Raw genomic sequence first — 17,589 nt, 5'->3', positions numbered from 1 at the left:
ACGTCACTTGTCCTCCTGTTTCGTTGGTGCCGACAGTCTGCCATCGCTGGCGGTCCGCCGTCGACGATATCGTCGGCGACTGTCGGCGGGAGCTAACCGATCAGCAAACCCGCGGTGGAGAGGACCCGGCGCCGGCCACGAGCCTAGAGCTCGTATTGAAGGCACAGGACCAGCCGAAGATGACCGAACTGCAGGCGCCGACCGCTGAGACGGACACCGACCTCCGACTGGTCGGTGAGTGCTGTGTGAAACGCGCTACACACGAACTGGTAGGGGAGGTTGGGGTAATTTGGCCGCTTTTTTAGAAAACGATATAACTTAAAATTGACGACACATTTCTGCATTTTCTCAACGCTAGCAGGTGCCGCATTCAGTTTACTTTACTGGACAGTGAACTTGAAATGATAGAGTAATTACTTATATTGAAATTGTGACGTATTGCAAAGGTCTGCAAGGCGGCCAAATTGCCCCACTAGCAGGGTTATTTGGCCGGGGGTGTGGGGCAATTTGGCCGGTGTTAGTTTGCGGTCGGGATTTTCTGTTATATTGCGAGTCTGCTTCAGATTCAGCAATGACGTGTCGTGTGTCCTATGACGCATTTGCCGCATTTTGGAGGTTGACTCAGGGGTCACAGGGGTCAAAATAGCCAAATTAGCGGCTCTAGATGCGAAGACAGTTTTTTACGAATAACTTTTGAAGTAATCAAGCTAGGCCAAAATTTCGAGTACCCTCGTAATTCTCTCGTCAGTCCGCATCGAAAGATATATGTGTTGACCTTGAGAAGTCAAGGTCAAAGGTTGACCTCAGGTCACGTTACATCAGGTCGCTTGACCTTAAGGTCACGTGATTTCAAGGTCATCATGCATATCATTCGATGCGCCTTGGCGAGCTGAACAGAATGAGACCATTTGTGCGGCTGTACCATTTTTATGCAAGGATTTATTAGCAAAAAACGTTTGGTAACCTTTGATGACGTCACATGCTCTTACAGTTGACCAATCGGAAGTAAGGCATCAAAGTAGTCAAAGTTGGTCATGAAGCATGTCATTTTTGGTACAATTGACCATGAAAACTCGGCCGTCCCAGCATAGTGACCATGAGCGCACCGGCCAAGTTGCCCCGCTAGTCCCGGCCAAATTACCCCATATTGCCATCCTGAAATTTTTTGTCTATAAAGTCATCACGGCTATACGGAATTAGATGAAATTGCTCTTGGAACCGCTGAACACCCCCAAGAATGGCGCTATAATGTCTGAATTCGTTTTTAGCCCAAATACTGCACGTTATACAACTTTGTAAACAGAAGTAAAAGTTACCGTTTTCTAATGAAATTAACGTTTTATTTATTTTGAATAAAACTACGAGGGGCAAAGTTTTCACATTTGTCCTCCAGTTATTTCTACCCATGACAAATGAATAGAGACTAGAATTATTTCACTCACCTTTATTAGACATCGTACAGGTGGGGGTGGCCAATTTACACCACTGGCCAAATAACCCCACTCTCCCCTACGCTTTGTCCCGCTGTAACTGCCATTCCTTGTCCATATGAGCGAGCACTTCTTCACTGACTGGTGTTGCTTTATTCCAGCGGCCACCTGCCACGCCCTGGAAAAGGCCAACCTGCGCGGCTTTAAGCTGCGGGTCTCTGCCCTGCGCCGGCTGGCGCGTGCCAACGCCTCCAGTCTTCGTGAGCTGACGCTGCCGGCCGGCATCAACGACTGGCAGCTGGAGGCGCTGCTGGAGCCGCTGAAGGCTCTGGAGCGGCTCGATGTGAGCCCACCCGTGGACAGCTCCGGCAAGTGGCTTCGGCTGCTGCCCAAGTCACTGAGGAGACTGAACATCACTGGTCAGTTGGACTGGGTGTTGGTGGAACGCGTGAGCTCGCAGTTGCCTCAGCACTGACCTGCATCATCAGGGCTTCGTTTCATAAAGCGAGTCCGTAACTTACGCCGGTTTTTGGTCTTGCATTGCAAGTGTATGTGAAGCGATAAATTTATTTCCCCTTCTCCCCTCTGTTCTGGCTTGCAAGATAAATAAATTCAACGATTCAAACTAACGTCATCTCTTCACATGCACTCGCAATACAAGGCCAAAAACCACCGTAAATTACGGATTCGCTTTATGAAACGTGGCCCAGATCTCGAGAGAGGCTTAAAAAGGAAGACAATGGGCCCCCTGTAACTGTTGTATGTTTTGTTGGAGAGTTGATGGAAGAAAGAAAATGGTACCTTACCTGCAAAATGCATTTACTCTTTTGCAACTACTTTTTTGCTTGTTTAAGAGAGTAATGAGTATACCTACTAACGGACCGAAGTCCAATCAGTGTTGAAATCTGAGATTTGAGAATGAATTAAATTCACAATGCGCATATCATGAATTACAAATGCAAGCTAACATCTATTGCCTGAACATATTGCACTCAAAATCAAACGATAAATTATATAAAGATCCAGAATGAGATGACAACAAATGAATAGTATGCATTTGGCAATGACAGAAAAAGACTAGGGAGACGGTGATTCTCATGCCACCTATACGAGTGTTATTTACTGACTAGCTGACCCATAGTGTCAGGCTAATACCGTCCCCTGTACACAGTGTTGATAGGCAATCATATCCCTCTCTACAGGGTCGGGGATGACTCGGGAGCCGGTGAAATATGGAGTCGGAAGATGTCCGTCGGAGGGACTGCTGGTCGGTGTACAGCTGGCAACGGACGCACTCCTGGACCAGCTGGCTGCTCTGGCGACCCACACAGTCACAGGGCTAGTCATTTGTGGTGAGCTTAACACCAACACGAGCAGAGCATCGGTGCCAAGATATCGCGACCACTGACCAATGACCATGACATGTGTAGGGAACACGTGGCTCTTACGTTCCGCTTACTGAATGGACAAAACGTAGCTCCTTTCGTTAAACACATATCGTACTGATTATGCTAATGAGTGTATGTATTTGGCTATTATGTATGAGTATAGAATATGCTTATACATCTTATTCTCAATAACGATGGACGCTCGAGGCTGCTACGCTATTATGGTCTTGTTAGAAGGATGGCCCAGGCCATATAAAGCAGTTGGATCTTACTACTGCGCTCTCCCACTATTCCTTTATTGCACTCGCTTGTCCGTTTCCCAAAAAGGTGTCCTATTGGTTAGTATTTAGTATAATATCTTGCTGTGAATATTATTTGTCTTCAGTTCCAGCCATTCCAGTCGGTATGTGTGTCTGTTTTTATGTTTTACAGAGTCACCGTCCGTGACACCGGAAGCGACGGGACGCCTCCTGGCTACCCTCACCAGCTTGAAGGACGTCACTCTTCACGGAGCGGGCGTCATTTCCGAAACTGTGCTGTCCGCCCTTCACGGCTGTTCCCAGCTGGATACGGTGCAGCTCAGTGACACCCGGTCCCTCGCGGACATCCCTGCCCTGACCCAGTCAGAGGTGGCAGCGGTCAGCAGGTCAGTCGGCCGGACGGCGACGGCGGATATTAGGTGTATCTGGATAGACCGCAATAATCCCAGCGATAACCGTATCCGTTGGAGGTATACATAGGAGTACGGGCACAGGGACGTTGAAAATGAAAACGATCACGTCACAGAAGAATAGGCATCCAAAAGCAGGCTTATTTATTCAGGTGATTGTGGAGATGCCATGCAAACAGACAGACAGACGCGGACAAACAGACGGGCAGCTACGTTATCTGGACTTCACTGGTATGGGTATATGGGTATCCATATGGGTATCTAGTATATGGGTATCTATACCATATCTGGTATAGATATGGACATAACATTGGATGGCATAAGGCTCTTAGTATCGTGTGAAACATGTTTAGCAAATTGCAGCACCAGACTGAAAACTTGAGATAGCCGAAGGCCCTATGTTCTGTTATGAAAGGCATTGGAACTACATGGTGTCCTCGTGTCGAGTCGCCCGCTGGTGCCACTGTGTGACTGTGTCCCGTATACTGACCTGTTCTGTTTTGCTGTGATCTTTTGCAGGATGGCAGTGACTTGCAGGAAACTGAAGAACCTGTATCTTATCTCCTCAATCAATAACCGCCAGGCCGTCCTGACCACCCTGCACGAGACCAACCTGGGATGTGATAGTGGCCAGTCCCGTACCATCAATCTCTGGGTCCCAAGTAAGTGACGGCGTCTCTGACCACCCACACCAGCCGACACGGCGCCACCGGCCTCTCTGATACGCACAGACACTGACGCACGTGACGTCACAATAGGTGACGTGTATCTCCGTTAGTGACGTCACAGTATCAGTATCAATCCTCATGACGTCACTAGTCAGTGATACACACAAGTTTCATTGTGTTTGTTTCTGTATCTGTAGGCGACGTTACGTCATCAGTCTGAGTTGCCCCATGTGACATCACTAGCAAACAGTGTAGTAATCTGACGTGCTCTGTTTCCAGAGTCTGTATTGGACAAGCTTACTAAGCCTCCCAATGGCAGCAAAATATGCTTGAGTTCCTACACGTAAACGACCAGCTTCCCGGTGCCTCTTCCGCTCCGGTGCCGGCGGCAGTGTCGGAACTCGACAACAGATGGCAGCACCGTGTCCCGTCGGCAGCGCTGTACGGGGCACAATACACATCTAGACATTCATATCCAGAAGTGCCTCGAGCCGCCCTGTCCCATGGGGTCAGATTCGTGGGTACTTTACCGCTGTACCAGGCTGGTTTGGGTTGAGTAGCCACTTAATGGTCATTTGATTTAGGCACAGGCCACAGATTGCTATGTTTGTTGAGGTTGACACTGCTTTGATAGACAGTGGATATATTCAGTATCTGAGATGTATCACGCTCTGGGCCACTGTCCAGCCGTCGGTGAACCGTCGTCACCGTGCCGGAGGTACCGCCTGGTGACGTCACGTGTGTTGTGACGTGACGTCACGCTGGCTCACAACGCTGTGCTGTTGTGTCGTAGTTTCAGTTTAGACCAGAGAGTGGTTGGAGCTAGCTGTGAGAGTGGCCGGTCCAGGCGATATCGGACCTCGCCCGTCACTGTGTCGGACCGTCGGTGGTCCGGTCGGTTGTGGTTCGTTTGGACCAGATTTGTCCGGTTGTGGTTCGTTTAGACCAGATATGTCTGGCTGTGGTTCGTTTGGACCAGATTTGGCCGGTTCGATGTCGTTCATGTAATATCAAGGACTATGTGAAATAGAGACGATTGAAATACACAACTGGCGGATCAACAGGGCTCTTCATGTAGGTACTTTGACCTGAACTGTGACGTCATTGGTGACTTCGAGGTGAATGAAAATAGGCTTCGTTCAACAGTTTTTTCAGGGTTATTAGACGGCAGACGCCGTTTGAATTTTGGCGATCGGCTCAGTAGTTTCGGAGATAGAAGGGGGGCTTTGGAGAGCCTCCCCCCGTCACTCGCGTTATGGAAAATACCCCAGTCATACGCGGGTTAAATTATACAGACACTGTTTTCGAATGAAACACTGAAATACATTTATGATATATATATATATATATATATATATATATATATATATATATATATATATATATATATATATATATATATATATATATATATATATATATCCCTCGCATGTGTGCGGCATTTGCCAGCTTCTAATGTGTAGGGGGGGGGGGGGGTCGGTTGGACCCCCCCCCCCTTGCCGTTTGGCCCCTGATCGAGCTAGAGCTTCGCGGAAAAAACGAGCGTGTTGCCCGTGACGAGAGGAAGCCGATGATACCCAATTTTAAGGTCCTAGGTCATTGGTTGACCTTCCAGGTCAGGTCAATGACCCAAAGTCGGGAAAATCGGGACCTGTTAGAAAGTCGTAAAGTGTGGCTGCTAAGGGGTTTTTCGGGGTGCGGATCACGAATATCGTGTTAGTTTTGATCACAGATGATGTCTTTAAGCATTTAGACCAGGTCGGGTCAGGTCAGGTCAGGTCAACTAGTAGGCGTCGTGACGGGTATTCGTAGTACGTGTCAACCGCCTCTGACAGCTTCGTAACATGTTACGAAGGCACCAAAACTACTTCGTAAATGTTCAAATGGTTGCTAAATTCGAATTCAGCTCCAAAAACTAGCCTAGAAACATGCACAGCTCGAAAAAGTGAATCGAGGTCACCCGAGGTCACCAAAGGTCAATGACCTGACCTGACCTTCAGGTGACCTTGACACCCACCCTAATGCATAGAAGCAACATCAAATCACATGTTTGAACGTTTGGAACCACGAAAAGCTTGCAAACGCGCGGCTAATGCGAGCCGACATACGCAGAATCGCGATTCCGGCCAAACATGGTCTCGGAAAAGAGGTCACAGGTCAAAGGTCATTTGGGTCAGGGTCATGAAATTTTCAGGGTAGGTGTAAAATTGATCAATGCGAGGGTACTGAAAGTTTCGTCGCGATCGGCCGCTTTTTACGCGAGTTATTCGCAAAAAACCATGGGGGGGGGGGTCCATCCGACCCCCCCCCTACACATGCGAGGGATATATATATATATATATATATATATATATATATATATATATATATATATATATATATATATATATATATATATATATATATATATATATATATATATATATATATATTATTGTAAAAAATGGTGCAGATTTGGTCAAATAAGGTGCATTCGCGAGATAGCCCGTCGTGAAAACGGCTAATATTAACAAAATGCCAAAAACATTACGATTGAAATAGCACTGCAGATACCAAGTCAGTGTCGCTTTGGTACCGGTGTACTAACAAGTTGGTATCCGATTGACATGTCTACCATATACCTATACATTAACCCGCGCACCGACGGGGGTCTGCGCCAACTTCGCACCGACGACGGGGGGGGCGGATGACCCCCCCCCCCCCTGAGATCTCGAGAACGAAGCAAGATAACGACAAGCGGTAAACGGCATCGGATACGCACGGCCAAGATCTACAATTTTTACGAATGTCATTTTCAGGTCAGGTCAAAGATGACGTCACAGGGGTCGAAAAAGTCAAAATGGCGGCGCTAGATATGGAGAGAGTTTTTCTCGAATAACTTTCGAATTAGTGAGGATAGGAACAAACTAAGGGCATCATCGTGATCCTCTCGTCAATCCACATCGAATGATATATATGTTGACCTCGACAGGTCAAGGTCAAAGGTTGACCTCAGGTCACGTGACCTCGAGGTCATCATGTATATCATTCGATGCGTCTTGACGAGCTGAACACAATGAGACCATCCACGCGTCTGTATCTTGTTCCTGTACGGAGTTATTGGCCAAAAACCTTTGGTGACCTTTGATGACGTCACATGACTTCACAGCTGCCCAACAGCAAAACAGACCTCAAGGTAGTGAAGGTTGATCGTATATGAAGTCATGTATGGTATATGGGGCCATTCCGACCCGTTTTAGTGGTAAAAACAGGGAGTTGATTTTTCCCCCATTGACTTATAATGGGGAGGTCGCGAAATTGACCTGACCTTAGGTCACCGATATCAAAATTCCGAGATACACAAATTGTAGCTATTAATGACCTAATAACATCCTGCGACTTTCAAAGGCCTCCGACATCTACTGTAGCTCTGGCACGGTGACAAAGTTGCAAAAAAGTGACTTGAGGTTGGGTCATTCAAAGTGACCTGGTGACCTGACCTTAAAAGTTAGGAGGTTCAAACTTGCACACCATGTGTAAAATTGATGAGAAAATAGTGGTACCAAATTTCGCGGCCTAAATAAAGGCCGCCCCAACTCGCACGCGGGTTGCGAGTCTGCACGGGTTTTTGATTCGCGGGTATAATAGTCATTCATTGAGTGATTAAACCATTCTTTCCAGTGTCCAGTGTGGAACGGCCTTAAGTACAAATTGCGTGTCGTTACGATAATGGGCCTGCCCTGTACCGTTCGACGTCATGGATGGTAAAGGATGGCAGATACTTGAGCTCCCTGTTTACCCGCGCCCCGTAGGGGGGGGGGGGCGAAACGGCCCCCGTCCTTTTCCGTCGATATCTGCTAAACGGCTGGAGATATCGCCACCAAACTTTCAGGACCCCTCCGGGCATCAATTTTACACAATGTGACCAAAAATTTTTCAGAGGCTATGATAGGTTGGCCACAAATGACGTCAGAATGACGTCATGTTCTGTCGTTTTTGACCGAAAAAAGACCTTCACGAGAAGACCTGTCAGACCTACAGCTTTGAAGATACAGAAAAAATGATCAAACATAAAACGTGTAGAATTAACCCGCGCCGGGCCGGGGGGGGGGGGTGTTTGAACACCCCCCCTTGCGGTTTTTCGCAGATATCTCAAAACCGGCGGCGCTCCGCGCCGCCGTTTTTGGCGCACCTGTTTGTCCATCTTTTCCGCACATGTTGTGAAAATTTCAGACCCAGGTCACTTTAGGGCAGGTCACCAGGTCACGCCAAGTGACCTCACCTCAGAAAAAATAAGAATGCTCGTCATAGCTACACCGACTGAACGATTGCCTTGAAACTTTCAGCGATTGATAAGAGCAACACTATCTATAAAATGTATATCTCGGAATTTTGATATCGGCGACCTAAGGTCAGGTCAATTTTGCGGCCTCTCCATTATAAGTCAACGGAGAAAATTGAAAAGCGTCTGTTTTGCACGAACGCTATTCTAGACACTCTCAAACATCGAGATGTAGGTGAAATAGACACACTGAACCAGAAAATGGCAACTGTGACCCCTCGTTATGTCCCCGAGGTCATCTCAGGTCACGAACAGAATCTAACAGTTTTTCGATAATAACTTCTGATAGAGGCGTGCTAGAGCGCTGAAAACGCCTTAGATGTGTTCGGCTCGACGTTGCGGATCGACTGATATGCAACATGACCTTTTCCGGTCAGGTCATGACCTTGACCTGAGGTCAAATTTTCAAGTTGACCTTTCAGGGTCAAATTATAGTTCATTCGACGCGTCTCGACGAGAGGAACACGATGCTGGCAAAAGTAATGTCATAGCTCTTTTGAGTTAAAAGTTATTGCCGAAAAAAACGTTTTTCGTAAAAACGGCTATTTTTGGAGTTTTTGCCCTCTGGAGGCTAAACCGTTGACCTGAGGTCAAGTCTGAGAACATTACTCAGAAAGGTCTGTCAAAGGGCTATCGAATGCGCTTTTTGCGGCGCTGTAGCTCTATCGGTTCCCGAGATAGCCGTTGGCAGTTTCCAAAATGTTGAAATAGTCAACATTGTGCCTTTGGTGACCTCTGGTGACCTGACCTTTGACCTGACCCAAAAAATGACCGGAGTGTTTTCGTCCTTACTTTTGACGTTCTTTCGATTGCCGCTTACCGCGTGTCGCTACGTGGCCCAGGAGCCGAGTTAGAAGGGGGGGGTGTTCAAACACCCCCCCGCGGCCCGGCGCGGAATCTCAGAGCACCGGCCCGGCGCGGGTTAACAGGGCTACAAAACTGCTATCTCGGATTTTTGAAAATTTTGAGTTTTGACCCCCAAAAATCAAAAAAGCAGTTTTTTGGATATATTAGACAAAAAATCTAGAAAGTTTATTGAGTTTCGAAAAAAAACCGGAATATATGTGTTAGTACCTACCGTCTTCTATCTACATACCAAATTTCAGATCGTTACCTCGTTTTTGGCGAATTTATAGCGAAAAAAAAAATGTTCAAAAATGATGACGTCAAATTTTCAAACTCAATTTTTGACAATTCTAGACCACGTAGCGCAAAACAAAGACCACCATTAGACTCCCCGTGACGAGCTGCATCGAATCGATACGCATTTTATGCAAAAATATCAACATTGAAATTTGACCTCATTTGACCTGACCTTGACCTGACCTTCACCAAAACGTGACCTAGGCTGGCCCCAAGGGCTGCCTAACCCGCATAATCGCATTTGTCATGTAAAATGGACCATAAAACATGTATCACACGACACTTTCATATTGTGACCCCCGGTGACCTGACCTCGCTGTGACCTGACTTGGCATCAGTGATCTCAGATAGCAAAGTACGTGTTTGACGAACAATGCACCATCGATGGTTTTCAACAAATTACCAATTTACTCGATTTCACAACACATTTCTTGAAATGCCTGTGAACGGTGAAAATCTGACCTTTGACCAGACCTGTGACGTCATCGGTTTGACCTAGGTCAATGAAATTTAGTCACAAAGTAGTTCCCGGGTGGGGCTATCGATCACCGTTTCAATTTTGAAAATCGGCCGGTAAATTTCCGAGATCTTAGGGGGGCCGAAACGCCCCCCCCCTACGGGTGGTAGGGTCCGCCGGTAGCCCTACGGGGCGCGGGGGAAATCTATTATAAAAGCAATATTTCATGTATATGACTGACAGAAATGGCAGAAATATTGTGAAATTACGCACTACGTGATGGATTTTTCCTGCGGTCTATAGTCCAGGCATCGGTTTTTGCGGTTCCTATTCTTCCTGAAATATGTCTTTCGTGGCATTTATTAATTTGTGAGGCTAAATGCATTCAAATCTTACAAATCTTGCAAATCAATTTTCGTTGTCAACACAACAGTCAGCAAAAGTAGACTTCGTCAGCATACACTAATCGTAGAGCTATTCTCAATTGGATGAAATCGTTTTGAACGATTTGATACAGACTTAGCAATGCTTACATAACAATCTTGTGAAGGCTTTGAATCTCCCATCAAACTTATTTCTTTTTACTTTTTTCGACTTTTCTGATTTCGTTTGAGGTTTGACTTGGAGTTTGGACAGGTTGAAAATTACATGATGTGTAACGGTGCTATCACTCTTATATAGTGCATAAAAATTACACTGTGGTCTGTGGCCCTAGTCTTCGATATTGTTAATGTGCCTTATTGGAAACAATCATTAACAGTTTAATTGCCATGATGTTCATGGGTGTCCAAAGCTGTCGAAATCCAATCGAGGATGAAGAATTCAAATCAAAAGAAAATGAAACTTTTAATGATATTCAGACCTTTTTATGTGGCCTAGGATCAAAGACACAAACGAAATGTAACAAATTCTCATCAAATTGATGTTGCTTGACAACTCTCTGGTGTGCATTTACGCCACCTGATAGGCACCCTCATTTTGTCATACGAGTAAGTGTTGCGTAAAAAAGTTGATTAAAGAAATGCGTGCATCATGGTGGTGAAACTGTCACGAGAAATCGCCAAGACTCAGTTAACCCGCGCGGGGCTGGGGTCTCCAGCCGAACGCGCGGGGCTGGGGGGGGGGGGGGTAAATTTTACCCCCCTGTTATCTCCCGAACTAATGGTCCGATTTGGAAAATTCAAACGCCAATCGAAAGATCTCATCACGAACAACTAAAACATGTACTTAATTTTAAGTTTGAGGTCAAGGTCAAGGTCAGGTCAAGGGTACAAATTGCAAGTTCCTACAGTATCGGCCTTGCACCGTAGTTGCCGAAGAATGGAGTCATGGACTGAGACTGATCGCCCAAAACGTGTTCTTAGGCTACCAAGACAATATTCGTTGCATACAATATCATTCAGAGGTCAAGGTCAAGGTCAGGTCAGGTCAGGTCACCAAAAACAAAATATAGAAAAGGGCATTTGCGACACATGTTTTATGGGTCATTTTACTCATAGAATTCAATAGGCACACTCAATAAGTGATATGGACCACCTCTGGATGAATTTCAGGTCGAGGTCAGGTCAAGGTCAGGTCAAGTGAGGTCAAATTTTGAAGTTGGTTGTTAAGGCCTTAAAAGGTGTCTATCTGATGCAGTTTTTCACGGCGAATCGAATGGTGCTATTTTTGTTTCCGTACGAGGTCTAGAACTTCCAAAAAAGTCAATTTTCAAAAAAAAAATTGTGTGTCGTGACGTCATACAATTTTGAATAACTCCCACATTTTTGAACCGATTCTTCTAAAACTTGGTATGTAGGGGCACATAGACCACTTCTCTGACATATATTCCGGTTTTTTCGATACTCTCAAAATTTTGGATTTTATAGCTATTTTCCCAAAAAAATCAGTTTTTTGAAAAAATTTGGGCCAAAATCCAAAATTTTCAAAAAACCGAGATGGCCATTTGATAGACAAAGTAGAATTTCGTATATCCTTTTTTGTTACGTCTTGATTACTTTAAAAATGAAGATGTTAGCGGCGTTTAAACTTTTGCCGTTTTTGAGGCGAAAATGGCGAACATGACGTCACTAAAACGTCAATTTCTCAAAAATTTTCCGACGGATTTCGCTCAAATTTTCAGGGAACGTGTCAAATTGATGTAAGAAAAGGTACTGAAAGTTTAGCGGCGCTGCGCGCCGCCGTTTTTGAGATATTGCAAAAATTCGCGAGGGGGGGTAATATTTACCCCCCCCCCAGCCCCGCGCGGGTTAAACCACGAGCCGCTGGGGGGCATAAAGTTGCCCCCCTTTACGCTTTGTGAAATATCTCTGAAACCTGATGAGCTACGAACGTGAAACTTGGCATAGCTTCAAATGAATGCCTAGGCAATCTTTGAAGAAAGTTTGGTGGTTGTAGCACCGAAGATGACGTCACAGTGACGTCATAAAGTGTTGTCGTTTTCCGATATGGACCGTTTCTGATGACGCCGAGCATGAAACTCAACTGTAAATGAACTAGACAGCACCTGCTGTTATCCTAAAACATCTATCTACACTTTCATCTAGTTTCTGACCAATAATCGACCCTTTATATTCGGTCCCATATATCTGATGTATCGTGAGGAATATGAGAGTCGCAAATCTATAATTTCACTTATGACGTCACTGTGACGTCATTTCAAATGGAATCGACACCAAATTTGGACACAACGTTAACTAGGTATTCAGGGAGATGTGTGCAAAGTTTCGCTTTTCTATCTTTTCGCGTTGCGACGATATCGTCGCAGAAGTAAAAGGGGGCAACTAGGTATATGCCCCCCCCCTGCAGCGGCCGGCGGGTGGCGCGGAGGCCCAGCGGCCGACGGGTTAAAGATTTTGGCAATGATACTAAAACCTCGATTGCTCAAAATTTTAGACCGATTCGTTTTTAACTTCGTAACAATAAATTCCAATCAATACCCAATACAGGTATTCAAAATATAGCGCGCCTGCGGCACGCTCTTTTTTTTACCACAGGACGGCGAAAAATGGGGGCGTTTAACGCCCCCCCCCCCCCAGCAGCTCGGGGGTTATGTATAAGACTGTGCATGTTTGGATTGGACTCCTCCCGAATCCTGAATCCAAGACACGAGTCCCTGGTGGCAGAACTGCCACCAGGGTGCACCAAGGTCTGCCACCAGGTGGTAGAACTTGAACTTTCAAGACAGTTTCATATGTTTGGGGTCGAAGTTCGTACGCCGGCTCTCTTCTTCGCTGGATGATTTGCGACTTAAAGGGACCCTCCTACCTTCAAAAAAGTTTATGAATTGGCATGAAAGTGATGTCGCTCGGTTCAGAAAGAGCGAAAACGAATATCTACCAAATTTCACCGAAAAAAATTCACCGATTTTCACGATATTAGACTTTTACTTTTGTTTACTTTTTGGGATCTCCGCTGTTCCTAGCGACTTTATTTGGAGGCAATAGTTTGGCAGCTGAAAGTGCGGCACTTGTTGCGCGCAAAGCAGCATATACCACTGCGTGCTACAAAACGTTTTAGTCAAACATTTAAAAATCGTTAGATATCTGCGCTGACGTCACACATTCAGAGGGGTATTCCTATGCATTAGCCCCTCTGAATCAAAATGCTGCAATTTTGAAATTCAATATTTCCGATTTAACCCGGCAGTTGCTGGGGTATTTCGCCACCCACCGTTTGCTGGGGGGGGGGGGCGTTAAACGCCCCCAGCCGATAACTCGAGAACCAATAGGCGCAGCGAAACGCACGAGGCGGCAAACGAAAGAGCGCGACGAGACGCTTCAGATGAGTACTTTAAAGTTGAGTTTTGAGGTCACAGGTCGGGTCAAGGTCAGGTCAAACACCTGAAATCGGCCTTTCAGTAGCATGGACTTCAGGACTTCGCAATGGGCGCCTCTCGTCATAAACTCTGTCAAAATGGTGCACAATCCATCGTATAAGGCCTACAAGAGTGTCAGCTCCATGTGGGGGTCAGTCAAGCATATGTCAGGGTCAAGGTCAGGTCAACCGGGTAGGCACATATCCCCGAAAATCAAAACTGATATTCGCAGCCCGTGACACATGTTTTATGGGTAATTTGGGGCGTAGAACACGATGGTGACATTCATTTTATCATATGTGTACGTGTTTGGCTAAAAAAGTTTAATTTAAGAAATGCATGTATCATAGTCGTGAAGTAGTCACGAGAAATTGTCAAGATTCAGTTCAAGATTTTGGAAAATGCGGAACGATAATCAATAATCGAAGATAGCCATTTGATTGTTCATGGTATTGGCAGTCCAAAGGCGTTTACGGCATGTCTGTATGTCTATTCTGTGATTTTATATGATTTTTTGAACATACGCCGTTTTTGGTCGAAAATTCAAAAATCATGACGTCACTAAAACCTCGATATCTCAAAAAATTTTCGACCGATTTTTTTGAAACTCTGTCACAATAAACTTCACTCAATTCCCTACAGGTACCCAAAATTTGGCGCGCCTGCGGCGCGCCGTTTTTATGCTATGGCCCGGCGAAAAAAGTGGGGGCGTTTAACGCCCCCCCCCTAGCAACTCGCGGGTTAAGGCATTTCTCGATGTTGTGACTGCCGAAACCGGTAATTGTGAGCCAGGGACCCCATTTTGGCTATCTCAACTCAAATCAAATGTTAACCCGCGAGTTGCTGGGGGGGCGTTAAACGCCCCCACTTTTTTCGCCGGGCCATAGCATAAAAACGGCGCGCCGCAGGCGCGCCAAATTTTGGATACCTGTAGGGAATTGATTGAAGTTTATTGTGACAAAGTTTCAAAAAAATCAGTCGGACAATTTTTGAGATATCGAGGTTTTAGTGACGTCATGATTTCTGAGTTTTCGACCAAAAACGGCATATGTTCAAAAAATCATATAAAATCACAGAATAGACATACAGACATGCCGTAAACGCCATTAGACTGCCAATACCATGATCAATCAAATGACTATCTTCGATTATTGATTATTGTTCCGCATTTTCCAAAATCTTGAACTGAATCTTGGCAATTTTTCGTGACTACTTCACGACCATGGTACATGAATTTCTTAAATTGAAGTTTTTGAGCCAAACACGTACACATATGATAAAATGAATGTCACCATCGTGTTCTACGCCCCCAATTACCTATAAAACATGTGTCACAGGCTGCGAATATCAGTTTTGATTTTCGGGGATATGTGCCTACCCGGTTGACCTGACCTTGACCCTGACCTATGCTTGACTGACCCCTATATGGAGCTGACACTCTTGTAGGCCTTATAGGGTGGATTGTGCACCGTTTTGACAGAGTTTATGGCGAGAGGCGCCCATTGCGAAGTCCTGAAGTCCATGCTACTGAAAGCCCGATTTCAGGTGTTTGACCTGACCTTGACCCGACCTGTGACCTCAAAATTCAACTTTAAAGTACTCATCTGAAGCGTCTCGTCGCGCTCTTTAGTTTGCCGCCTCGTGCGTTTCGCTGCGCCTATTGGTTCTCGAGTTATCGGCTGGGGGCGTTTAACGCCCCCCCCCCCCCCCCAGCAAACGGTGGGTGGCGAAATACCCCAGCAACTGCCGGGTTAAGGTGGGAGGGTCCCTTTAACACGCGCAGTGGAATGGGGGGGGGCGGATTTCGCCCACCCCTCCTGTTTTTTCGCCAATAACTTGCGCCGCAAGCATAATATCAATGTGAAATTTCGGCTACCTGTCCAGAATTGAATTGTGGATCTTCTCGTGCAAGAAGTAAGAAAATCGGTTCACAACTTTTCTAGTAATAGCGGTGTAAAGTCAAACATCCTGCCGCCGCGGCGGCGCCGCGGCGCGGCGGCCGTCGCTAGCCGTTACGCGCCGCCTGAATTGTAGACTGTGCCGGGGCGGGACAGTTCCGTCTTTACATCGCACTCCTTACCGCTGATTATATTAGATTCACGTCAAATTCGGTGAGAAGACTGAGAAATGTACAGGCAATCATATGGTCAAAGAATTTTGAAAATTGGCCGGTAACAACTTGAGTTATGAGTGTGTAAACACAAAAATGTGATTGCCGCGTTTCCCGCGTCGGCCGATGCCGCTTCAGCCGGCGACATCTTACCCTTAGCAGGCTTCTAACTGCCATATTTATTCTTGGATTATCTAGAAATTCACCATAAATACTCACAAATGTTTGTTCTTTCGTATAGTGAAAGATTTAAAAGAATCGACCGGTAACTTTTTGAGTTATCGGCGTGTAAACGCAAAAAAGTCGCTAATATGGCAGATTTGACCACATTTGACCTCATTTGACCTTGAAGATATTGACCTAGGGTCATGAAATTCACACACAACAAAGTTCCCCATGGCCCCCACCTACCCTCCAAATTTCGTTTTTTTTTAGCTCCAGTGTAAGCTGAGATCTTAGGGGGGGGGGGCGACATCCGCCCCCCCCCTTCCACTGGGCGTAGTACTCGCAACCCTTCCGCACTGCGCGTGTTAAATATAAAAGCAATGCGGCCATAAATTACGAAGTGCTTTCAGCCGGGCACATTGGCTGCTAGGTTGATATGGAGCAGATTATTCGTTTAGATGCCATAAACGTGAACTCCTGGCCTACACCCTAGCTAGACAATACAATACACAATTATCTTACTAGCATACTAGGTTATATCTAGCTTAGCTACACAGCTTTCAGCTTTGCTCTTTTTAGTTTTTAGCATTGGTATTTACATTTAACAGCTTATCTCTACCAACAGAAAGGGTGGACAGATCTACGCTCTCCGCACTTCCAACTTGCACAGGATGACGTAGGACTGGTCCAACTGACTTAGGACCGATGTTCAACTGACATAGGACCGGTCCAGCTGACATAGGACTGATGTCCAACGACAACTGACATGGACCGATGTCCAACTGACATGGGACCGGTCCAACTAGGAGCGATGTCCAACTGACATACATAGGAGCGATGTCCGAAAATGACATAGGACCGATGTCCAACTGACATATGAGCGATGTCCAACTGACATAGGACTGGTCCAACTGACATATGAGCGATGTCCAACTGACATAGGACCGGTCCAACTGACATAGGACCGGTCCAACTGACATAGGAACGATGTCCAACTGACATAGGAGCGATGTCCAACTGACTTAGGACCGGTCCAACTGACATAGGACCGGTCCAACTGACATAGGAACGATGTCCAACTGACATAGGAGCGATGTCCAACTGACATAGGACTGGTCCAACTGACATAGGACCGATGTCCAACTGACATAGGAGCGATGTCCAACTGACATAGGACCGATGTCCAATTGACATAGGAGCGATGTCCAACTGACATAGGAGCGGTCCAACTGACATAGGAGCGATGTCCGAAAATGACGACACCACACCATCATACCCTAACTCAGAAAATGAGCACTATCGAGCCGACATCCTCCAGTTCATTGACCTCGGTAATTCACCAGGCAGTGCACGCGTCTGACTCATCCTCGCCCCGCGGCGGCCGGCCGTGTGACGTCACCGGGTACGTCACCGCGCGGTG

General features: G+C 46.1%; 1 protein-coding gene across 1 annotated transcript; it reads left to right on the top strand.

The window, feature by feature from the left end:
- The first annotated feature begins 41 nt into the window (after positions 1–41).
- On the top strand, positions 42–5,214 carry LOC122376309. The gene is made up of 6 exons (XM_043356115.1): positions 42–234; positions 1,592–1,849; positions 2,633–2,782; positions 3,251–3,464; positions 4,008–4,150; positions 4,436–5,214. Exons 1-6 carry the CDS (start codon positions 180–182, stop codon positions 4,501–4,503), a joined length of 888 nt encoding a protein of 295 aa, XP_043212050.1. The 5' UTR covers positions 42–179; the 3' UTR covers positions 4,504–5,214.
- The last annotated feature ends 12,375 nt before the right edge of the window (positions 5,215–17,589 follow it).

This window comes from Amphibalanus amphitrite, unplaced genomic scaffold, assembly GCF_019059575.1.
Source record: "Amphibalanus amphitrite isolate SeventyFive unplaced genomic scaffold, NRLGWU_Aamphi_draft 002095F_arrow, whole genome shotgun sequence".
NCBI lineage: Eukaryota > Metazoa > Arthropoda > Thecostraca > Balanomorpha > Balanidae > Amphibalanus > Amphibalanus amphitrite.
Note: the sequence above shows the minus strand (reverse complement) of the source record. Positions and strands in the feature narration are given on the sequence as shown.

Excerpts from the sequence above, each read along its gene's own strand:
- LOC122376309 (XM_043356115.1), top strand. The coding sequence starts at position 180 with ATGACCGAACTGCAGGCGCCGACCGCTGAGACGGACACCGACCTCCGA. Across the intron at positions 1,850-2,632 it reads GAGGAGACTGAACATCACTG|GGTCGGGGATGACTCGGGAG; the intron begins GTCAGTTGGACT and ends CCCTCTCTACAG. Across the intron at positions 4,151-4,435 it reads CATCAATCTCTGGGTCCCAA|AGTCTGTATTGGACAAGCTT; the intron begins GTAAGTGACGGC and ends CTCTGTTTCCAG.